The sequence below is a fragment of the Sorex fumeus genome, unplaced genomic scaffold (assembly GCF_029834395.1).
Source record: "Sorex fumeus unplaced genomic scaffold, SorFum_2.1 ptg000054l, whole genome shotgun sequence".
In the NCBI taxonomy this organism is placed as follows: domain Eukaryota; kingdom Metazoa; phylum Chordata; class Mammalia; order Eulipotyphla; family Soricidae; genus Sorex; species Sorex fumeus.
Genome location: NW_026606111.1, coordinates 18,745,672 through 18,770,916, shown reverse-complemented (window position 1 = coordinate 18,770,916; position 25,245 = coordinate 18,745,672). Strand labels below are relative to the sequence as shown.

Sequence of the window (25,245 nt, the reverse complement as noted above, 5' to 3'; positions counted from 1 at the left end):
TTATGGTATTAAATGAGTGGAAATTTAAGATGGGTAATATTCACTGTTGATGAGAACATTGTGAGTTGTGATTCCCAGACACTGTTCAGTCTCCACTGAGCCAATATTTTTAGAAAGACATTTTGTTATGTCAAACTTCTGATCCCCAGTGGTTACTTTTTCATTACTAGTTTCATTTCTAGTAATCTATCATAAGGAAACATTAGTGCTGTTAGGATATATGTATACAGATACTCAACACAACATTATTCATAATGGCCAAAGCGGGCAGGAGTCCCATAGGCTGGGGCCACATGCTTTGTATGCAGGAAGCCCAGGTTCTATCCCCAGCACCACATGGTCCACTGAGCACTGCTAGGATTAACTCTTAAACAAGGAGCCAGCAGTTGCCCCTGAGCAACATTGGGTGTGTGCCTCCCCTCAAATAAAAATAAACTGGGGAAAACTTTCCAAAAGTACCAGTTTCTCTCTAAGAATAATTTGTAATCAGTTCAACAGACTTTTGAAAGAGATTCTGTGGAAAATCTTTTTGTTTTGATTTGCTTTCACATAGCCTTATATGCATCTTCTACATTTATGCTTGCCTTGCCAAATCATAGCAAATCACTAATTAACTGAGTCATTTTCGAGGCTCTTTCAAGAAAGGCATCTAAGTAGTGATTAAAAATTCACAGTAAATTCCCACTGTGAGAAAGTTAAAATGAATACTTTTTTGCTGAGACGTGGTGCATAGGGTATAGAAGCCTGGAGGAGTTTCCTCTACATGGAAGCCAACAGTCTTTTGATTTCTCAATTAGGAAATGAATTGCCTGATTCTTAGATTTACCTGTATTCTGAAAAGAAAAAGTTATTATTACAAAAAAAGTATGACTGATGTTTATTACATTCTTAATACTGTTTTTTACTTTATCATTTTTTTTCTGAAAAAGGACTCTTACTTTGCTTTTTTAAAATAGAAATAGAAATAAGATGTATTTCCAGTTTTCATTCCATTGATGCATATAGTTTTACACGTTCGTTATTTTTATGGTAATTCAAAAGAATAAAGGCCCAAAAGAATAAAGCAGTTTTGCAGAACCTTTATATCAGTTTTAAAGTACTTCCACTGGCAGTGGGAAAAATTTTATTAGTGTTTTCTTCCAGTTTACTAGATTTAGAAACTTCATACCGTGTTTGTAGGCGTTTTCTGTTATTTTTTAAACAGTGTCAGCAAAATGTATAGCAAATGCCAAACAGGTGTCATCTTCTACTGACAGATGAACAAATATTCTTGAAGAAATAGTAACTCAGTTGCCAATAGTTGTTCTGCTGAAATGAAAGTAGAAAAGCTTGTAATCTTGAACTACTTCAACTTTTCTCATCAGTAAATGGGAGAAGTAAGAGTGTAAAGAATCCATAAGATATCAATAAAACCAGTGAAGGTTAACTAAAATCAGAGAAAAAGAAATAATAAATTCAGTTGCTACCTGGGACCCAACCATAGTGACATGGCTGTTACCAAACTAGAACTTGAAAGCTGTCCAGGCTTTTTATTTTTCTTAATATGAACAGGAAGTATGGTATAAGGATTTTTTTTATTATGTTAGTGAAAATTTTAGCATGGTCTTTATAACTCAAAGAATTTTAATTCTATAAAATATTCTGGAATGTGATGAGAAACAATTTTGATGATTCAAAAGATTGATCAATATCTTTTATATTAATCCTGAAGCTATCATTATAAACATTGGTCCCCTTTACATGATGGGTAAATTAAAATACTAGAGAGTTTTTTAATAAGCAGTTGATAAAGCCCTGATAGAATTATGTTTGCATTTTATAGATCAGAAACAATGGTCCTTTCCATTTTGGAAAAGGCAAAACTCATAGCTAAATATTACATCAATGTGCCTAATAAACTAAAGGCAGGTAAAATTAAAGGCCAGCATTCCTATATGTAATACTTGGTTGGAAGCTGCACAGTCTTATGCTTCTAAACAAATAGTTGGTTGCCTACATTTAGGATTCTGTGAAATGACTGTATTCTCTCATTGCACTCTAGAAGTTTCTTCTCAAGTTAATCAGTCCCATATAAATTACAAATTTAGAGCTATCCTTCAAAATCTCTCAGTACTTCATTTTCTACTGTTTAAAGCACCAGGAAATACATAGTATTTTAAAGAATTAGGTAAATTTAGTTAATAGTATATGATTTTCAGTTTATTAAATATAGATGATTAAAATATATCTAATACAGATAGATAATATTGTCTAACCACAAGGATATAGAATATTGTATATATCATATATACATACTATATATACAGTTTTTCTTCCTGTGATATACTCTGGGCTTGGACTATGACTTGAGCCATAAGAATGCGTGTTTGCTTTCTCTTGATTCACACAGAGCAGATGGATGCTTGACTGCCTGCTAATCCACAGCTGGAATGGTTTCAGCAGTTTCCACGTTGCCGGGTTAGAGTGGCTTTTCTAGTGGACTGAGAGGGCAGCAAAAGAGGGATATCATTATTCATCAGTATCCCAGTGGGAGCGCTGCCAGCAGAGATTAATTTTTTCTGTTATGCTTGTAAAACAAGCTCAGGTGGAGTCTCTAATCCTCAGGGCACGGGTGGCAGATCAAGGAAGATGCTACAAAGCTAGTTAATTTTCTGATTCTGGGGGAAACAGAAGCTCTGTTAGATGTATAAATACATGATTGCAAACTTAAGTAGCTCAAATCCAAATGGGATCTTCCCAGACATCTGGTACTAAAAAAAAATCTCTATTTTTCTTTGTTGCCTTTACATATAACTTCTTAAAAGTTTGCCCTGGAGCCAAAATATTAATAAACTGAATATGAGGAAGTGATTAATTTTGTGAGCTAATAACATTTTATTTGTGTGTATATGAACAAAAGCAAAATATTTGTGACTGAATAAACTTAGAGTTAGATACCTGATAGGTTCGTTACAGTCTATCATCATAAAACTGTCACCTTCACTATGTGATTGACAAAGTTGGTTTTTTAATGTATATTCTGTTTATTTTTAATGATTTTATTTTTATTCTCTCAAATTATGATTTCCATGACATATCCTGTGTTATATAAATTTCTCCTATCCTGTGTTATATAAATTTATCGTCATGTTCATATTTTTGGGCAATTAATACCAGCTTTAAAATAATAATTGATGATTTTTCAAAAAAAAGTAACAGAACTTAGAATAACTATCTTATAAGATTATTTAAGTTTCAGATCTTCTTATTACTAGTTTCATACCAAAAAAATATTAACTTCTTCCAGATTTGTAGCACTTTCTTTTGATACTTTCTTTCGATTGTTTTGGGTAGAAAATGTCATCAATTAATGGTACTTTTTTGTTTGGGTCCTTGCTTTTCTTTTGCAAAAACGATAGGGGGGCTGGAGCGATAGCATAGCAGGTAGGGCATTTGCCTTGCACGCGGCCAACCCTGGTTCAAATCCCAACATCCCATATGGTCCCCTGAGCACCGCCAGGAGTAATTCCTGAGTGCAGAGCAGGAGTAACCCTGTGCATTGCTGGGTGTGATGCAAAAAAAAAAAAAAAAAATAGGAGGATGAAATAGAGCAGTATTTGGAAGTTGCAAAATTCATTATGACTAGAAAATGAAAGTCTAGTTTGATATCTCTGGAATGGGGTGCTGAAAGAAGACTAAGTTATATGCATGATGCCCTTTCAGTAATAGTATTGCAAACTACAGTATCTAATAGGGAAAAAAAGTGACATAGAGACAGGCTAGCGGGTGAGAGGGAAGCTGGAAATATTGCTGAAGGGAAGTAGACACTGGTGAGGGATGGGTGCTTGAACATTTCAGTACAACTGAAACTCAGTAATAATGGGTGATGCTTGAATATTGTACAACTGAAATTTCATAACTTTGTATTTCATGTTTTGATAAATTCAAAATTTTTTTTTTTAAATAATGTCTTTGTTGGAAATTGAGTAGGCGAGTGGGATGTTGTTGGATTGTAGTAGAAGAGGTGGGAAATTTTTGGTTGGTATTAGGTGGCAAGTTGTGGGATGAGAGTCCTGAGTGCTTGATGTGAGTGATATAACTGCAGCAGCTCGCCGAAGAGAAGGCCACGCCCACTTTAAGAGACCACGCCCCTTTCTTGGTGGCCACGCCCCTAGCCCGTCCCAGGCGACTCCCACCCAGTATCCTGAAATGGAGGGAGGGTGGTCAACAGTCTCCCCGCTGGGCTTCAGGCGGAATCTGAGGCGTGGCTGGGGGGCAGGAGCGCTTCCCGGCTGGACACCCCCTACCCACCTCCATTTTATCATCTTATTCCTACTTTAGACAAACTGGCAAGCTACCGAATGTAACCTGCTCACACGGCAGAGTCTGGCAAACTCCCTGTGGCATACCCAATAATGCCAAATACCAGTAACAGTGAAGGGTCTCATTCTCCTAACTCTGAAAGAGCCTTGAATATGGCATTTTTTAAAAAATCTCAGGGCTAGGACGAAGGAGACGTTACTGGGGCCTGCTCGAGGCAATCAACGAATAACAGGATGGTTGTGATCATTGTTGTTGTGATTTAAACAATGCATTTCCAGTGGTCACTCAGATTGCAGTGCCAAAAAAGAAGTTTTAAAATGCTTTGAGTGATTAAAGGTCTATTTGAAATGATTTTACACTACCTCTCAAGGTGTTTTGGAAATATATTTGCTAAATGGATTTTGGGATATGTAGTTAAAACTAGTTTCTCTTTTTGCTTTAGTCACACCTCTTATGATGAAATAAAAGCTTTTCAGTTGGCTAAGTTTTGTTCATTTGAACTTTTGTTTCAGCAGGCTCAAATCTTGTCATCCAAGAGTTTTTATAGTCTGAGGAAATATACATTCTAAGAAGTACTAAGTAGTATTCAAAAAACTGATCCTTCTTAAAAGAGTGTGTACAAAATGCTGGATTTTATGAGGGTCAGAAAGGCTTTGAGTTATGAGGAAATAGCCACAGGTCCTATTAAGAAATGAGAGTATGCAAATCTCAGGAGGGACTAAAGAATTGAGAAGTTATGATGACATCTAGAACCATTTATTAATTTTTGAAGTGGTAGTGACTGCTAATAAATTTCAGTCATTATTTCCCTACTCCATACCAGTAAGCCAACTATTATCAGTTGCCTGTCCCACTTAAGAGAAAAAATATCTTTGAAATGGGGCCTTTCTCAGGTAAAGTGGGGCTCTTGCCTTACACACAGCTGACCTGAGTTCAAACCCAGCACCCCATATGAATTTCAAGCCCCATCAGCAATGATTCCTAGTGCAGAGCAGGGAGTAAGCCCTCCATACATGCAGATGTAGCCCAAAGACAAAAAAAAAAAAAAAACTGCTAATATGGGAAGGGGAGGGAAGGGAGGGGAGGAGAGGGGAGGGAGGAGAAAAACCTTTTAAGAAAATGCACTACATTTTAGAAGGGAGGGGAGGGGAGAGGAGTGGAAGGAAGGAAGGGGAGGGGAGGGGAGGAGAGGGGAGGGGAGGGGAGGGGGAAAAAAAACCTTTTAAGAAAATGCACTAAATTTTAGTAAGCACTGCAGCACTGTCTTCCCATTGTTCATCGATTTGCTCAAGCAGGCACCAGTAATGTTTCCATTGTGAGACTTGTAGTTACTGTTTTTGGCATACCAAATGTGCCACAGGGCACTTGCCAGGCTCTGCTGTGCAGGCGGGATACTCTCGGTAGGTTGCCGGGCTCTCCGAGAGGGATGGAGAAATCAAACCAGGGTCAGCCACATGCAAGGCAAATGTCGTACCCACTGTGCTATCACTCTAGTCCAAATTTTAGTAAAATTAATGAAAAATTAGTAAAATGGAAATGTATATTTAAACCATAAAGTGCCCTCAATTCAACCCCAGATTTCAAGAGGACAGAAGTTCTGTTCTTTTGTTGCCATTTACAGTTAAATTGTGGAAAATGAGACACTTCCTTTCTAATATCAGGAACAAGTTAGAATAAGTCTATTTAACATTGTACTAGAGACACTAGTGAAGTCAAATCGGCAAAAAAAAGAAATTCAGGTATTTACCCAGGAAAAGAAGTGAGACTGCTCTCATTTACGGATGACATGTTCCTGAACTAGCAACAGCAAAAGAATAAAAGTATTTTTGCTTTTTTTTTCTAACTATTTAAACACCATAGAAAAAAATTTAATTCAAAAATTTTAATTTTTTTTTAAAACACCATGGAGTATTTGTTATTTATAGGAAAAAGAAATACATGTATTTCTTTAAGTATAAATGAAAAATTAAATAGAAAGCAATGTCATGATTTTCTCTTAAATTTAGATATTTTAAGATGCAGTTAATCAGTTGAATTCGCAGATTAAAGAAGCCATAGAGACTTCTGCTACTCAGTAATATAATTCTTGCCATATAATCATTCTTCTTTACTGGTTTTGGCATATCTAAGAAACATCTCAACAGAACAAACATCTTCGAATGCAACAGTTATGTGTACCTAGGTTAAGAAGTCAAAATGACAAATGACCTGGAACCTGAGTTGTGCAGGAGGAAGAGCGCGGCTTGGAACGCCTTCAGGAGTCTCAAAGAAATAGCTAAGAGGACAAAGAACCTCCAGCTCTAAGCACATCTCTTCGATTCCACTGTTCTTCCTGCATTAACATATGCCTTAGAAACCTAGGCCCTACAAAATCAGGATGAGAATGCTATTCGGATCTCCCAAAGAGGAATCGAAAGAACTATGCTTGAAGTATCATGCTTCACTCAAATGAGTGAAAGAATCAGAGTTCTGACCTCCGTCGACGGTCAAGAATCAGGGATGCTGTCTCATTTGGCAAGACATTGAAAATCAGATGGGCTGGACACATAATGAGATTTGGAGACGACTGCTGGACTAGAGCCGTTACTGACTGGATTCCACGGGATGTGAAAAGATCGCCTGGCCACCCACCTACGATATGGTCACACTTCTTTGTCAAGACCCTGAACGATCGGTTTGAGGCTCTTCGTGTTCCTAGAACGAGCAGACGCCATTGGGCTACACTAGCACGCGACAGGGATGAATGGAGACGTTACTGGCACCTGCTCGAGCAAATCGATGAGTAATGGGAAGTGAAGTGATCAAGTGAATCATTCTTCTTGACAGAAATAATGAATATAAAAAATAATAATAATAAGAGGGGCCTTAGATATAGTACAGGAGGTAGAGAACTTGCTTTGCGCTTACTACCCCAGTTCGATCCTTGGCACTACATATGGTTTCCTGGGCAACAGCAGGAGTGATCCCTGAGCACAGAGCCTGGAGTAAGCCCTGAGCACCATCAGGTGAGGGCCAAAAGAACAGAACAGTAGTAATAGTATTTGTATAGAATAGCACAGTGGTAGGGCATTTGCCTTGCACGTGGCCAACCTGGCCGAACCGGGTTCAATTCCTCCACCCCTCTCAGAGAGCCTGGCAAGCTACCAAGAGTATCTCGCCCGCATGGCAAAGCCTGGCAAGCTCCCCGTGACGTACTTGATATGCCAAACACAGTAACAACAATGGAGCCGTTACTGGGCCCGCTCGAGTAAATCAATGAAGAACGGGAGGACAGTGCTACAGAGCTACAAAATATTCACTATTTTGAGGGGTTTAAGAAAATACTCTCCCACATGATGCTTCCTGTTCTTGGCTAGAAACTCAACTATTAAGCATTCTAATTAAAAACTATATTTTATGAACGGAATGTTTACATCAGAGCTCACATATTGAAATGCTAACACTTCAGCCATAATTAAGTTTTTAGATTGGCATGAGGATGAAGCTGTCATGATGGAATGCGTGTGTTTATATAAAGAAAGAAACAGGAAGCTTTTTGTCTTTTTATGAACACAAAGTAAAGAGATGCTATATGAGTGTTCAGCAGGAGGGCAATAGTCTTTAAATCAGGAATTATACCCTACCTAGGCCCTGAATCTGCTTGCACCTTGCTCTTCTACTTCCTGACCTCACCTCCTCAACTGTGAGGAGATTTTTGTTACATCATCTGGTGTTTAGTGTTTTGTTGTAGTAGCCTGAGCAGACTAAGACACTGCACTTTGTAAATCTCCTACTCAGGGGATACTCATTAGGAAGACCGTGGCTAAGCTCTTTCCAGCACAGTCATGACTGTAGACGATACCAGAAAATCTCTTGTGCTACAAATGACACAATCAAGAATGTGAATGTCATGCAGTTTGCCACTATGCTATGTGAATAGACCTAGAGAGTATCATGCTGAGTGAAGTCAATCAGAAGAAGAGGGACAAAGGATAATCTCTCATGTGTAGAATACAAAGAAACAGTAAGGGAATAACAAATAGGCAAAAGCAACAGAATCTAAAAACTGGTTAACAGAACCGAGTTTAGCAAGTGTGAGGAACTAGGAGTGGTGAAGCAAACAATCTGGTGGAAGATGTGGTATTAGAATGTTGTATGCAGGAAATGATATCATTAATAGTACTGTAAATCATAAGGGAGAGAGGGAGGGGGCCACAGAGATTACCACCGAGAGTATAGCAGGTTAAGATACTTGCCTTGTACTTGGCAGACCCAGGTTTGATCCTCAGCACCCCATATAGCACCCCCAACTCCTCAGTGAGTGATTTGAGCACTGCCAGGTGTGGCCCCCCAAAAAAAAACAAAAAGAAGGGGGGAGGGGTTCGGAGAAGAAAGGGAATGGAATGAAGGAAGGAGGGAAGAGAAAAAATGGAAGAAAGTATTACAAATCTGACTTGCCTAGAATATATAAAGCGTTTTTCAGCTCAATAATAAGATAAAGACTCCCTTTAAAAATTAGTCAAAGATTCTGAGTAGACATTTTCCAATACAAATGACTACTAAGTACACAAATGGTGCTCAGTGGTTTTAGTTATAAGGGAAATGCAAATCAAAGACACAAGATTCCACTTGATATCCACTAGTAAGATATGAAAATGACAGTAACAGTTGTTGATGGGAAAACTGAGAAATTGGAATCTGTATATATTACTGGTATGAATGTCAAAAGATGTAGCCACCTTATCGAAACAATGAATCTAGTCAAAGTAGATAGAGTGTTAACTGGAATTCATCTGCCTCACAGGCATTGGGAGAGGTGGGAGGTGGGGTTTTATTGGGGTTCTTCGTGGTAAAAGATGAGTATTGGTGAAGAGAAATGTGTTTGATATTTGCATGACTGAGACCTAAACCTGAAAGCTTTGTAGCTTTTCCCACAGTGATTCAATAAATAAATAAATTATAAAAAAAAAATGTAGCCACCTTGAAAAAGATTGACTATCCCCTTAACATGTTAAGCATAATTACCATATGATGCTCTAATTTTACTCCTAGGTATTATACTCAAAGAGATTGAAACATGTTCAGACAAAAACATACTCAATTATTTATATCAACAAAACTATCTAAATAAAAATTGGAACATTTCTCAGATAAACTAAGGAATAGGTAGACAAAATATAACATATCCTTACAATGGTAACAGTTGATTCTCCTAAACTGGTTCTTTCCTCTCAATTTTGTTCTAGTTTCTTGGTGGCTCTTCAGTATTGTCTCTCATAAAAAGTTAAAGTAGCTGGTTTTTGAAACTTAAAAAATGCACTTCCAAATATGTATAATTCACCCTTGGTTATCATTTGGTTTGGTTTTATCATCCTCCAATATCATCTTATTTCCCATCTCCCTTTCATTACCAAAATATTTTTAATGAAATTTCAATCTGATGTTTCCATATATTTTTCATGCATTCATTTGTTCTTTTTTTTTTTGGTTGGGAGGTGGATGAGGGGGTGGTCACAACCGGTGATGCACAGGGGTTACTCCTGGCTCTGCACTCAGGAATTACTCCTGGCTGTGCTTAGGGGACCATATGGGATGCTGGGAATCGAACCCAAGTTGGCTGCATGCAAGGCAAACACCCTACCTGCTGTGCTATTGCTCCAGCCCCTCATTCTTAACATTCTGTATTCTAGGCTACTCTTGATCACATTTTTTTTTACCAGAGTTATCCTAAGTAACAAATTCTAATTTTTCTTTTTTACCATTCATTCTCTTCAATCTTTTTATTTTGTTTGTTAGTATTGGTTATTTCTTAATATTTTCTTTATCCTTAAAAATACATTTTCAGGAGCCAGAGCAATAGTACCATAGACAGGGTACTGGCCTTGAATGCAACCTATCAGATTTGATCCCCGGAACTCTATATAGTCCCCCAAGCACCACCAAGAGTGATCCCTAATCACAAAACTAGGAAGAAATAAGCCCTGAACAAAGCCAAGAATGCCCCCCCAAAGAAAATAAGACGCCCCCAAAATTACACACACACACACACACACACACACACACACAGATATCGCCTTTAAGTATATGGAGCTCATAGTATTGTCACTAGTCTTGACCTCTTATGTGAATTTCAGTTTCGCATTTAGTTGTCCCTGTTTCCCCAAACTTGGAAAATTTCAGTCTTGCTCCCAGAAGATTGAAGATTCCTGTCATGGGTTCACCTGTCAGTTGTATTTTTATTCTTTCATCCCCAGCCATGAATTCTTCCAAATAACCCAGCACTACTGCCTTTCCCCTCCCCAGGCCCCCTGTATTAAACCAGTTGCCAAGAACATCAGTCTTAACTTTTTGATTATTTCTCAAGTTTCTTCCTCTTCCGCTCCTAGCATTGCACCATTCCTCAGATTCTTCAGCAGTAGTGAAGAACAACCTCCTTGGTGATCTTTCCTGCTTTAGTGTTTCCTTTTTAATCCATCTACCTCATTCCTGTTTATCTGTTTTAAAACATCATTTGCATCATTTTCTCTCAAAATCTAAAATTGTGTATATTTTCTTAACCTGCTAAGACCCTCCATGGATTTCCTTTTCTCTGCATTCAGAAATTACTCCTTGGGGGACTCAGGGGACCATATGGGATCCCAGTGATCAAACCCTGGTCGGCCATGTGCAAGCAAACACCCCACCCACTATACTATCACTCTGGCTCAGGTGTTCTTTGTTACCTACATGTTTCCTTAATCTGAGACACCTCCTTCCCCTTTCTCATGATTTACCTTACCTCCATCCTCTCACCTTAAATATGCTATATGTCTATTCAGCTATATAAGTGATTCCCAGTGTAATAGTCATTCACCTCAACTTAACTCCCTTTTCAGTCCTAATCCACACCTAATGATTACTATTTTTATAAACTCATGATACCACAATTCCTTTGTCAGTCATTTTTATATTATCTTTTGATATATCTTATATGTTTGCCTAGTTTGCTTTTAGATTTGACTTTTTCCGTTTGTATTTAGTTCCAACAAAAAAGTTCAGTAGATATTAAATAGGAAATATTTTAAAGTTTTTACTTGAGTTTTATTTTTTTTAATTTGTGTTTGATAAAATCTCTATTCTTAACAAAAAAAATCTGATAGCTATGGAAAAACAGTTAAAGAAAGACAGAAGCAAAATGATAAAAAGTTTGCTTAGCTTTTAAAGATAGGTCACAAACTGTGATGTTTAACCGTACACAATTTTTATACATTACTTCTAATCTCAGTTATTCCCGTTTAAAATGCAAAGCTGATAGCCTTGAGATTTTTATTTCTTAAAAGGAAAATATCTAAACATTGTTAAGCTATAAGGCATTTTTATTATATCCTTGAAAACTGAGGAATTTTTTTCAAGTTTCATCAAAGAGCAATTTTTTAAGGACTTAGCTATAAATCCTGGGAAATAGAAGTTTCTGATGGAATTCTTACCACTGAAATTATTTTAAGTATAACAGACCTGCTGGTACTTACTATTGTAAGATCCTTTAAAATCCAGCTGTCAACCAGGTGGGCCTTCTTACAATGAAAAGAATAAGGTATTATTTCTTGTTCATATTTATTTTTGGCAAATGATTCTGCACTTGCCCTAATTGGTTGAAGGTCAGACATATGTCAGTAAGTTAAAGACATTGATACAAATCAAACACATATACTCACATAAGTCCTAAAAGGAAACACATATAGATCTGTGAGTAATTAGTTGTATACATCAGTATTTATATGTTTGTCATCTACATTTAATGAATTTTTATATTTTAGTCAAATAAATAGAATGCATGTTAGAAAATATTTTATTTCTACTTAATTGCCTTAATAATTTTATCACATTCCAATAAATATTTTATAACAAGGCCTTGTTTTTCATTTATTTCCTTTAACCTAGTATATAATTTTTTATGGCAAGCCTTTTACTGAATATTGCATCATTGTAAGTTCCATACACGTCTAATTGATGTCTTACATTTTAGATGTAAGTCTAACTTATATTTTATATTTTTATTCAAATAGTAATGTGTGATTTATTCTGTTTGAATAATTTAATAGAAATATAAATCACTATTAGAAACAATTTTAATTATAAATATTCAATGTAACAAGTTATACACTATAGGAGCTTAATTATTGAATAAAGATAATCTGAAAAAATAAAGGTAAAAATGGTAATAATTTTCACATTCTTTAATATACTAGGGCTACATTTGGTAAGAGCCAGATCATTTTTCAAATATAATTACAAAACATATCACACAGTTAAAGTAAAGCACAGAAATTCAACAGAGTTCTGTCAGGGAAATTTACTGAAATGTTTTTTCTACAGCTTCAGTGGCCAAAAGACAGCACTGGAATGTGAGAAACTAATTTTGGTTTGTTTTAGCACCTCAGAATGTTACAAATTAATCAAGTGCTACTTAAGGTCTAGAACTCATTAACTTTATAAGTTTTACTTTTCCCATGATACAGATTAAGTTATATAGCATAAAGCTGCTTTCATCTCTCATTGCTCCTGGTGCCATCCCCACTGTACAAGTGCTCTCTTATCTGCTTTTTGGTGAGTTCAGGGGAGGCAGTGATGTGTGTAGAGACGTGAAAATACTGGCTTACTCTTATGTAATTTACACCAGACTTAGCATGAATCCATTCTGGCCGTTTAAAACTGACCGTAAAAAGTCACTGCACCTGGAAAGGGAAAAAGTATGTGTAAACACACACAACATTCAACTGTTCATACACTTTGACTAAAGGAAGAGTAAATGTGAATTTTAAGTATTTAATAAACTTATTTTACCAATCAAAAAAGTAAGCTATATAGTATATCTACGAATCACAAGGATGTGTAACTTAACACATTGAATAATAAAACTGTATCTTTCACTAGACTTCTAACTGAATCCAAGTGCCTGTTAGTGACTGAAAGATATATTTTAGGTATATACATGCCAGATTGTTCTTTGAACAACAGGTACATTAGTAAGACAATGGTCTGTAAATAAAATATATGTAAGAGTTTATAGCACATACATATAAACATATGTATTCCTAGTAAACTACCAGTGTAAATATACAAGCAAAATGTAGCAGCGAACATATGTATGTTTCTCTTTCTTGTTTTACTTTTTGTGCAGTAGCTGAGTTTGTGGCATTTGTAGAACAGATTGAGGTCTCTGATGAAAAGGGAAACAAAATGAAAACTATTGAGTGAACAGCAGGGCTCATTTGATGTGATTATTAAAGATGTTTCTTTATTCCTTTTTTTTTTCTTTTACAATCTGAAAACAGTAGTAGGGGGTTACAAGTAGATTTCATCATAGCTTGTCAATCACTGTCATTTAACATTTGCAGGGGAAGATGTCTTTATTCAAGGACAGCTGGGCAAATCAGACATAGATTTGCAGTTAGTAGCCTGTCCAGCGAACACAAAATAAACAAGGACAGGGCAGACAAACCAGCCTCTCACATAAAAATATAATGGACTCCACTGACCTCACTGCCCTCCATTCAGCTTCAGTCCCAGTTACATAAAGGCTTCACTGCCCACTTTCAATTTCCTTTAATTACCTACATGATGTAGATAAGAAAATGAACCTCACTTACAGTCAGTGATCACACACAGGAAATTAACTAGACAAGTTGTTTAAAATTAGAGGAGTAATTTGGAGGTAAATAGAGTGCCGATTGCGGGAGAAGAAGCAAAAAAAAGAGGTTTTGTTTGCTTGTTTGTTTTTAAGCAAGGATTTTGATTATTTTACCAGCTCTCTCTAGGCTAATCCTAAAACTAAGTTTAAAAAAAAATTCTTCATAAGAATTCTGAAACAAGCAGAATAAAATATTTGAAGGAACCAAGAGCCAAATAAATGGTGAAGCAAACATGTCACATTCTCAAGAGCTTAAAAAAATTGTGAACTGGAATTCCAGGAATAAATGATCATGGTTTTCACGGGAGGATCTGGCCAAGCATTTGAGGATTAAATAGCAGTTGTCTTCCATCAGTCTTCATTGTAAATCAGCTTCTTGAGTCCATAATCAAGCCCACCAAAAATACATTAAGATTGGTGATATTTTTAATTTAGTCTATTCCATCTAAAATCAGTATTTCCTATTTCATCTTTATGGTATTCAGCACTGTAGTTTTTTATTAGAAAACACTGTTTCTAAATCATATAACTAATACTTCATCTTCAGAAAACTTGCACCAGATGTATAATCCAAATGATTCATTCTTTTTCCATCTCCCCATAGTATTTTGAATTGGTTCCTTAAGGTGCACTGAGAAGTATGTTTATTTATCACACTGATATAATTTTATGGATAGTTAATGTGCATTTATTTAAACCTGCTTGGAAACTCAGCCTATAGTCAAGCCTATAGTTCAAGAGGCTACAGTTTCTGAAAATTTTTGTTTTGGGACCATACCCAGCAATGCTCAGGGATCAATCCTGCCTTGCTTAGGGAGCATATGCAGTGCCAGGGATCAAACTGGGTCTATTGTGTGCAAGGCAAAAGCCCTGCCTGCTGTACTATCTCTCTAGCCCCAGTTCCTGAAAATGTTATCTTTAATGTGACTTTCCCTTCAATTATGAGAATATATTATTTTAAAGAATCATTATTTTATATAACACAATTGCAGGGGTGTGGATTACTTTGGTAAAATGAATTTACTAGAAGGATCAGTAACTAAAAAATGTTTAATAATCATGACAATTTGCTATAATTAAATATCATTGTAAGCAATCAAGTATATATACACATATATAAAATTGTTAACCATAATTTAAAACTTAAAACCCAAGTAATCTTAAACTTAGATAACACCCCGAAGTATGATATCAGATGGGAGTTATTATTATTGATAATGCCTAACATGTGTACCAGTTCTTATATTTCTTAAGTATGTCATAAATACTATTATAATGAATCCTCACACCAAATCCCAATTTAAGATAAGGAATGTAGGACTTAGTAAAGTTCAGTTATTCTCAAAGGTCGCATAACTTGTAAATAGCAGAGCTGAAAAATCCACCTGTTGTATCAGTTCCCAGATCCAACATTCTCTGTACCACCTCACACCATACCATAGCACCCTTGTGATCTATAGCATTACTAAGGAAATGAATTACCTTCTACATTCTTTGGATTCCCCCTTTAATTCAGATACTGGAAGCAGAAAAGAAGAGACATTTAACAGAAATGATAACTTTTGTTGAAACCTCAGTTAAGTATAGATAATTTTGACTATAAAAATTATTGTTGATTTTATATTCTATATATATTTGTAAAATAAATATCAACTTCTTTGAAGATCTCAAAAAGATTGCCTGTGTCTAATTAAATAATGAGAAAAAATCACCAAAACATACTTAAATAATAAAATTAAGTGTTCTAGAGTTTTCCTGCATTATTGGTACCCTCTCCTTTTTCAGTTTAAGTCTGAACTTTACCCCATCAATTCTCCCCTTCTGCAACTAAAATGAAGTTCTATTCTCTCAGTCCTGCCATAACTGCCTCAAAAACCTTTCCTATTACTATTTGTACCTCTATCTCCTTAAACATACCCAGTTGTTATTTCACATTTATTTGCGGTCAACTTTGAAGGTCTAATTCTTCACTTGACTATAAAGTTTTATCAGTAGTCATGTATGTTTTTCTTCACTATTGTATATCCAACAGTACACATGACTTTGCCAGTGCAGTTAGCAAAGTACTTTTCATTTTCTTAAAGTTTATAATTTTTACAAAGTTTATAAAGATTGCATTGCTGAATTAATTAAGTTTTTTAGTAAAATTGCTGCCTTTGGGTCTTCAGCATAAAGATCATTTGGCCCCTTTGGGTCTTCAGCATAAAGATCATTTGGCCCCTTATTGGCTGGAGAAGCAACTCTGTGCTGCAGAACTGTGCTTCCAGTCCAAAACGTACTCAGCTGTTAGCAGACTCATCTGACACTGATACTGCCGGCAGTGAGGATTTCACAATCCTAGTGAAGCAGGGGATTAAAGCAATAAATCAGGTAATTCAAGCAGAATTGGTCTGGTTTAGAGAACAGTGGAGTCACATCTTACATAGAGTTAAGATACTAAAGCAAATAAAAGCTACTAAAGATCAAAATGCCTGAAAATAGCCCCACAAGTGTGAAGTCAGTTTGTTCGGTTATGCTGCTTCTCCAGGTGTTCAACGCCAATTAGTTTTTCCTCTATATTCAGAGCAGATTGTGGTTTCTTTCATTTGCACCAAATGAAGTAGTTGTCTAGTATTTAGGAGTCACATTTTTGGGAAAAATGTACAACTTTGAACACCAGAATCACGTTGTAGAAAGATGCTCACATTTCCAGAGGTGTCTGGGAACTTAGACTAGAAAAAGCCCAGTTGAGAGGGTATGTGAGAGAGAGAGAGAGAGAGAGAGAGAGAGAGAGAGAGAGCATGTGTTTGCTTCAGAAGGTAAATGATGGTCTATAGCATCAAATTTTGAGGAAAGTGCAGCTCTTAAATAATCCTGTTATATTCTTCAACCGAATTCTTTTCATATAATATTTTTTTAATTTTTGTTAAACTTCTCACATAATTTACAAATCTAGCCTTATATTCTATATATCCAAAATCTGGGTAGGAAACAGAGAGATAATACGGCAGGTGGAGAGCCTGCCTTGCACATAACCGATCTGGGTTTGATCCCCAGCCCCGCCCTTGTAGTCTCCCGAGCTCCACCAGGAATGACTTCTGAGCACAAAGTCTGAAGTAAACCCTGAGTACAACCAGGTGTGGCCAAAAAACAACAAAATCTGGAGAGTGAATTCACTTTGCCTTATAAAATAATTTTTCCATTTTATTATAGAAGATCAGGAGTTGTATTTTGTGATCCGCAGAAAGAACTCTAGATAGCAATAAATATTTTAGACTGTGAAACAGATTTACAGCTGATTTCTCCAGGCTCCAGTTCCACCAACTAGCTGGATTATTGCCCTCCCTTTAAGTGTATTTTGCATGCTTGACAGAAAGTGCCTGTTCACTGAGTTCCCAGTCTCTTTGCTATTAATAGTATCCTCATTCTCTTCATCCCTGAGGCTTACACATTAGGCCCCTTTGTATCTGTTTTTATGACTCTGCTCAAACTATTTTCTCTGCCTGGAATGAAGGGAATCTGTCTCCTGCTCTCATCTTCTGCAAATTGTTCTAAGCCTAGAACAAATGCCACCTCTTCTGGGAAACTTTCCAATACATTCATCTTACTTCAGTGTTCTTCTCTCAATAACAGTATCTTATTCAACACTTAAAATACCTGTTTGTTTATATAAGTCATTTCCCCCAATAAGATTTTAATTCTGAAAGGGAAAAGACATGTCTCACATTTCTGAATCGTTTTTTTTAAACCTGCTTTTCTACTTTTCTTAAGCCATTTGGCAGGACTGAGATAGGTGGACTTTGTTGATGAGGATTTAAGTGGAGTCTACACACTAGGTAGAAAAATTTCGGTCATCATTTTGAAATCTACATCAGTCACCCTGACATTCACCTGAAGTATAAAATAATAGCATTCTCATACATAGCATCCTTTTGGCAAATTCTTCATAAAAAATAAGGAAGAGCTGAAATGACATGCAAAATGAAAACTAAGATGACACATCAGACAAAACATTATTAACTCCTAATGGTAAAATACCATATATATGTAATATTCCAAATGAATCAACGTAATATTAAAATTATGGCTAATATTATGACATACAAAGAAAGATGAGGTATGTTTAAAAGTATGTCTCCAATTCCATTAAATACAATATTCCAAGTATTTACATAAGACTCTTTAGCATAATGTATTAAGTATAATTAATTTTGAATCACATCTTTCTGTCTCTTGAGCACAGTGTCTTTCCTCCAAGTACAGGTCTTATATGTTCCTGAACACTCTTCCCTTCTCCCTTCATCTAGTTCATACCAGTTTTGTATCTTAGTTTCATGACCTTTCTCACTTGGTAGAGTACATTCCTAAACTCTCAGACTTCCATATATCTCTTCTTCATAGCACTTGCCACTATGTCAAATTTGCATTTATGTATATGATTGGGATAGGGCCCACCTTCTTTGCAAAGTAAATCTCTAATACATATTTATTTAAATAAGAGTCATCTCTTTGGGCGGAAGGGGTAGTTGGGACCAGACTTGGTGGTTCTCAAGACCAACCAGCTTGTGCTTGGTGAGGTTGCTCCCCGCAGTGATTAGAGACTGTCAGGTGCTAGGGAGAGAACATGCGCAGCAAGTTCTGAACCTATCTCTCCAGCTCCTAAATAGATGTATCTGTTCACTATGTACTGCTTTTCTTTATCCTTGTTTGCTGTCTTTTGGAAAGTAAGAAAATTACTTGACTGAAATCAATGCAGTACTCTAGATTTCCCTAATTACTCTTTGCATGGTGTATTTTGCCCACCCACTTGTGATTAATTACACTTCAAATATCATTATGCCACTTCATGGATAATAATATATTTTAATAACAGTCTTGATTCCTTCTACTTGTCCCTTATAATGTTACTGCCATTTGTTTCATTTATACATGAACAAACTTGTATATGCATAAGATATGTAATTAATCTTAAATCACTGTATCACTGTCATCCCGTTGTTCATCTGCTTGCTCGAGTGGGCACCAGTAATGTCTCCATTCGTCCCATCTCTGAGATTTTATCATCCTCTCCTTACTCATGCTTCCCAACGGTGCCGTATTGGAGGCTCCTTCAGGGTCAGGGGAATGAGAACCATTATTGTTACTGTTTTTGGCATATCGAATATGACATGGAGAGCTTACCAGGCTCTGCCATATGGGAAGGATACTCTTGGTACCTTGCCCAGCTCTCCAAGGGGGACAGAAAATGTATATAAGAGAATATAAGCAAGTATATTAGGTACTTCAGTGGGCTAGACTGAATAATTTTGAACATGTTCATTTGACCAGTTAACATAAAAAAAATAAAAGTTTTTAGTTTACCTCCACTTATCTTTCTTTCATGATTTTCCTTTCTTTGGTCTAAAACTCAGACTTATATTATTTTCTGTCTCTCTAAGGAATTTCTTTTTATTATTTTTTTATTTTAATGAATCATTGTGCGATACAGTTACAGATTTACAAACTTGAATGATTACGTTTTGGTCATACAGTGTTCAAGTACCTGTCCCTCCACCTATGCTCATTCTCCACCACCAATGTTTCTGCTATCTCTGTACCACCCCACCCTTCCCCCACCACTGCCTCTGTGGCAGGTACATTCCCTCTTTCTCTTTCCTTCTGGGTGTAATGGTTTGCAACACAGGTACTAAGCTGCCATCGTGTTTGGTCCATAGCCCTGCTGATACTAAATTAACTCTCTTTTTCTGAGAAAATATTTCTTTTATACTTTAGAAGGATGGTTTCACAAGTTTCAGAATTATAGGTTCAGAATTATAGGTGAAATATATAAATATTTCACTCATCTTTTTGCAAAGTTTTTAAGAAAAAGTCAGAAGTCATTATCTTTGCTTCTCTACAAGAAAAGTGTTTTTTGGTTTTTTGTGATTTTTTTTTATATTTCTTACTTCCTGTCATTTGGAGAGGGTATGTCATGGTATAGTTATAAAGATTCTATCATTATATCCTTGAACCCAGACACTCTTTATGTCTTCTATTAATTCCATCAAAGTTTTCAATTAATTCCATCCAAGTCCTCTATTAATTTAGTCAAAGGCCCTCAAAGGTACACTTTATTTCTGTTAGAGTTTCTCTTTGTCCTCAGAATTTTCAGTTATAATTAAGATGTTTGTCGTTACTGTGTTTGGCGTATCGAATACGTCACAGGGAGCTTGCCGGGCTCTCCAAGAGGGGCAGAGAAATCTAACTTGAGTTGACCGGGTCATCCGCGTACAAGGCAAACGCCCTACCTGTTGTGCTATCGGCTCCAGCTACCCGTGACATATTTGATTTGCCAAACACAGTAACAACAAGTCTCACAATGTTATTGGGCCCGCTCGAGCAAATCGATAAACAACAGGAGAACAGTGAACAGTGAACTTAAGATGTTTATCTCTTGGGGCAGGAGCAGTAGTATAGCGAGTAAGGCATTTGCCTTGAACACAGCCAACCTAGGTTTGATCCCTGGCATCCCATATGGTCCCCTGAGCAACACCAGGAGTAATTTCTGAGCATTACTGCATGCGATCCCAAAAGCAAAAAATATATATATATTTTTTTCTCTTGACTGATGCCCACCCGATCTTACTATCTACTTCATATGCTAGAGTCAGTCATATTAATAATTTTTAAATTCCAAAGTGGGGTATTCTATCACCCCTGTCATGACCTGTTCTGATGATGGCACTGTCAGTGTCTTCAAATTGTGGGGGGTTTGCCAATATCATGTTGAATGCTGCATATGACTTCTCCAGTGTAAGGTACAGAGTTGTGTCAAATATCAAGGCCTTTAATCCATTTTGAGTTTTATGGTGTGAGATCGGGATCCAGGTTTGGATTTTTTGCTTGTGGTTTGCCCCATCAGTGATTGTCATTCACCCATCACTGACTAACTCAAAACCATGACCAAACCAAAAAAAAAAAAAAGAGACAAATGGGATTACATCAAGTCAAGGAGCTTCTGCACTGCAAAAGAAATGAGGATTAGAGTGACTCGCCCCACTGACTAACTTAAACCCGTGGTCTCTTCTTATCGATGAAATTATTCTCCACAGGGTCTCTATTAGCTCTGAAGCCACTGGGCAGAGTTATCCATTGCTCATAAAACTGAGGATTCTATCATTTTTCACAATAAAATCATCAATGCCTCACCCTTCTCACCTCTGCCTATCCACCAAACTCCCCAAGGTCTTCTTACAGTATGAAACTGTGGGAAAGACAGAGGTGTGAAGAATAGGTATCCAAATTGTCAATAGCTTCTTAGAAAGTGAGCATTATTACTCAGTTGCCAGCTATGCAGAGAAAAGGGATAAGTGCAGCCAACGCCAAAGAATCCATTAGTAGAAGATACTATGTCCAATGACTGTTGAGGATGAGGAGGGCAGCCCAGGACAGAAATCCACTTGTTCTCTGACTCTTCCTCCCACCATGACAGTCTGTTCCAGGTACAGACCCAAAGACAGAAATCCTGGAGAAAACAAAAATTGAAAAACGGGCCAACTTAGTAGCTCAGTGGCTAGAGGCACATGTCCGAAGTGGACCTGAAGCCTAGTTTGAACCCTTGTGCCATGCCTCCCCTGTCCCCTGCAGTGCTGGATATAGCCCTGGACATCCCAGAGAACAGCCAAATATGGCCTCCAGCACTCATGACATGCTGTCGTTGCCTCAGGCTCTCCAGAACCTGAAGATTGAACCATCAGGCCCAGCTGACTAAGTGTCATAGCACTCCCCACCAAAAATAAAAATCCAAGAAGAGAATAAATTCAGTGGCAGTCAGCCTCACCCTGGAGGTAAAATTGATTGCAAATGAACATTATTCCAAACTGAGTCTGGCCATGGACTGATTCACATTGTGTAAGGTGCTAACTCAGAGTTTCCCTGTGCCAGGAACTCTGGAGAAATATTTTTTTTTTCTCAGAATTGCTCATTTTCCCTCCCTCTGCTGGAAACCCAAGAGGAGTTTTTCCTCTGATATTTATTGTGGAAATCTAGTTAAGCTCCTAAAGGCAAATCTTACAGTGCCACAGGGTTTCCTCCTCAGAGAAGTTTCCCCTGAAGTGTTGAGCTTTCAGAGATTCCCACACTGAGCCTCAAGCAAGCCATCAATCTCAGCACCATTGCTGTTGCTCTGGTTCAATTCCCACAGTTCTTGCACGGTTCCCTCGCTTCTCTCATAGATATGAGAAGAGTCGTTGATTTTGCAAGTTTGCTCTATTTTTAAATGATTCTTTTTGATTTTGACTGTAGCGAGTCTCCTTTTTACATGTGAAACCAAAAGTCTTTGACTTTCAGGGACATTTATATGATCTATTACAATAAACTTGAAGTTAACGATGCTACTCTTTATCTTTTTCTTATCTTATTCTTCTCATCCCTTTTTTCCCCAAACTAATTCTCTCACTCATCTTATAGAGCATATCTCAGTTTTCAGTTTTTCAGAAAGTTTTTCCTGATGTACTAAAACAAGTAGATCCCCAAATGGAATGTCTCTTCTGTGCTCTGTACGTATAATATATATATCATAATATTCATTACTCTTGCTTGAACTTGCTTATCTATCTTCTCTGATGAGTTCTCAGTTACTTGTTCAGTGGCCCAGTGTCAAGCATAGAGTTATGCTATTATTATAATTAGATATGTAAATCAGAAGAGCAGGAGGCTGGAGCAATAGCACAATGGATAGGGCATTTGCCTTGCACACAGCCAACCCAAGTTCAATTCCCAGCAGCCCATATGGCTCCTTAAGCACCACCAGGATTAATTCCTGAGAGCATGAGCCAGGAGTAACCCCTGTGTATCGCTGAGTGTGACCCAGAAACCAAAAACAAAAAAAGAAGAAGAAGAAGAGCAGTCATGTCAGTAAAGGCTAAGAAGTATGCTTATTATGTTATGTTTGATCTACCACATTAATGTGTACATCTTTGGTTGTTTGTTTGTTTGTTTGTTTCAGGATGCAGAAGAATATACAGATTTGCCAGTGAGACACAATGAAGATCATATGAATAGTGAACTGGCCAAATGCCTTCCCTTAGAAACAAATCCTCATTCATTTGACAGTCCTCACACCAAAGCATACCTACTCCTGCAGGCCCACCTCAGCCGCACCATGCTTCCCTGCCCAGATTACGACACTGACACCAAAACAGTTTTGGACCAAGCTCTCAGAGTTTGTCAGGTATGGTGGAAATTTCTTACTATCTGCATTTTTTCCTCATCATTTCTACCTCTTTCCCCTATTTTTCACTAACAACTTTTTGATGGTGTTGTTGGGAAAGAAAAAAAAAACCTTGGTATATCAAGAATTTTCTAAGGGACATTTTAATGCAATAAGGTGAGCTTTTTGGTTAACCATTTCATCAGAATGTACTGAATGTATACTAAGTCGAGGCATTCTTTGGCCCTAAGCATGTAGCAATGAACAGAACTGAAGACTGCCTGCTCAGAGGGACTTTCTCTTAGAATGGAGAAAACAGTTTATTAATCAAGAGATGATAACTGTTAATTTTAATAAGATTAAATATAAAACAACAAGTCTCACGATGGAGACGTTACTGGGCCCGCTCAAGTAAATTGATGAACGATGGAAGGACAGTGACAGTGACAGTGACAGATAAAGGAAGTGGAAAAAAAGATGGAAGGAGCTGTTTTCCAGTGTGGTGTTCAGGACTCTCTTACTTAAAAAAATAACACTTAAGAATGAAGAAAGGGAGCAGACCATTGAGTTTCTGGGAACATATTCCCAACACTGAGAAAGGACTGTGCCAGATCTTCATAGGAACTGAGTGGGTATCTCTGTCGCTGTCCTCCTGTTGTTCATCGATTTGCTGGAGCGGACGCAAGTAATGTCTTCATTGTGAGACTTGTTGTTACTGATTTTGGCATATTGAATATGCCACGGGGAGTTTTCCAGGCTCTGCTGTGTGGCGGGATACTCTTGGTAGCTTGCCAGGCTCTCTGAGAGGGATGGAGGAATCGAACTTGGTTCGGCCTTAAGGATGAAAAGAGGAAGTGAGGGGCTGGACCGATAGCACAGCGGGTAGGGCGTTTGCCTTGCACGCAGCCAACATGACCGACACAGGTTCGATTCCCAGCACCCCATATGGTCCCCCGAGCACCGCCAGGAGCAATTCCTGAATGCATGAGCCAGGAGTAACCCCTGAGCATCGCCGGGTGTGACCCAAAAACCAAAAAAAAAAAAAAAAAAAAAAGAGGAAGTGAGAAATGAGGAAAGTTGAAGTGGGTGAAAGAGGAGGGGGAATAAAGATTTTAGAGGAAATGGACCCAGGCCATGTCAGAATGCATGAGGCTTTTGAATTTTACTCTGAATGAGAGTGAAATTACTACAGTAGTTCTGCAGAAATGGTTGCATTGGTTGCATCTATGAAAGTTCTTGCAATTTTAAAAGTGAAAAGTTCCCAAATATGCCTTTCCTCATTTAGAAATAATAGTAATCAGGGCCTGAGAGATAGCATATAGGGATTTGCCTTTCATATAACTGACCCAGGTTCAATCCTGGCATCCCCCATATGGTCCCCTGACTCCCGCCGGCAGTGACCTCTGAGCACAGAACCAGGAGTAAGGCCTGAGAACTGTTGAATGTGGCAACAAAACCAAATAGTAATGATAGTAAATACATAAAAATAATAGTAATAAGGACCATAGTGATAGTACAGCAGTTAAACCACATGCCTTGCATGCATCCAGCCCCAGTTCAAACCATGGTACCACATGTTACCCTGAACATTGACAAGTGCAACCCTGGAGCCTCACCTCCAGCACTGCCAGGGGGCCCAGGCAATCCTCAGCACCCTGCAGTGTCCAAGTAGCACCATAGCAGCACTGATGCATTGAACCGCAGGTTCTGTTGACCGAGAATTTCTGGATTTCAAGGACGCCCAGGTCTGTGGAGCACTGCTTGCTTGGAAGGCCGCCTAAAAACCAAAATAGCCCGCTCGAGCAAATAATAAATCCATTTTATTAAAAAATAGCTGTTTTCCAAAAAAAGCAAATTAGTGGGCAATCTGGCATTGTTTTCACAAAGATGGTGTTTTGCAAGTATTTTAAATTTTCAGCTTAATAAAAGTCAGCTGAACTCATGTCCTATTTTGCAATCAATCTATTATAATATGATAGTTTAGTTGAATTAGATGTAGAAAATCCAGCTTCACAGACACATGTAGTTTAAAACACAAGAGTATTTTCATAAACTTCTGATAATCCTGAGTAATTTTCTTTATTACTTGAAAGCTTACAGAAGCATGTATTATTTCTTAAAGGTT

General features: G+C 37.4%; 1 protein-coding gene across 1 annotated transcript in view; it reads left to right on the top strand.

The window, feature by feature from the left end:
- ASCC3 (activating signal cointegrator 1 complex subunit 3) overlaps positions 1 to 25,245 on the top strand; it is a 354,089-nt gene that overhangs the window by 289,021 nt on the left and 39,823 nt on the right. Inside the window, exon 37 of the mRNA XM_056125104.1 lies at positions 22,917 to 23,141. Coding sequence (XP_055981079.1) covers positions 22,917 to 23,141 — 225 coding nt within the window. The remainder of the gene's footprint in view (positions 1 to 22,916; positions 23,142 to 25,245) is intronic.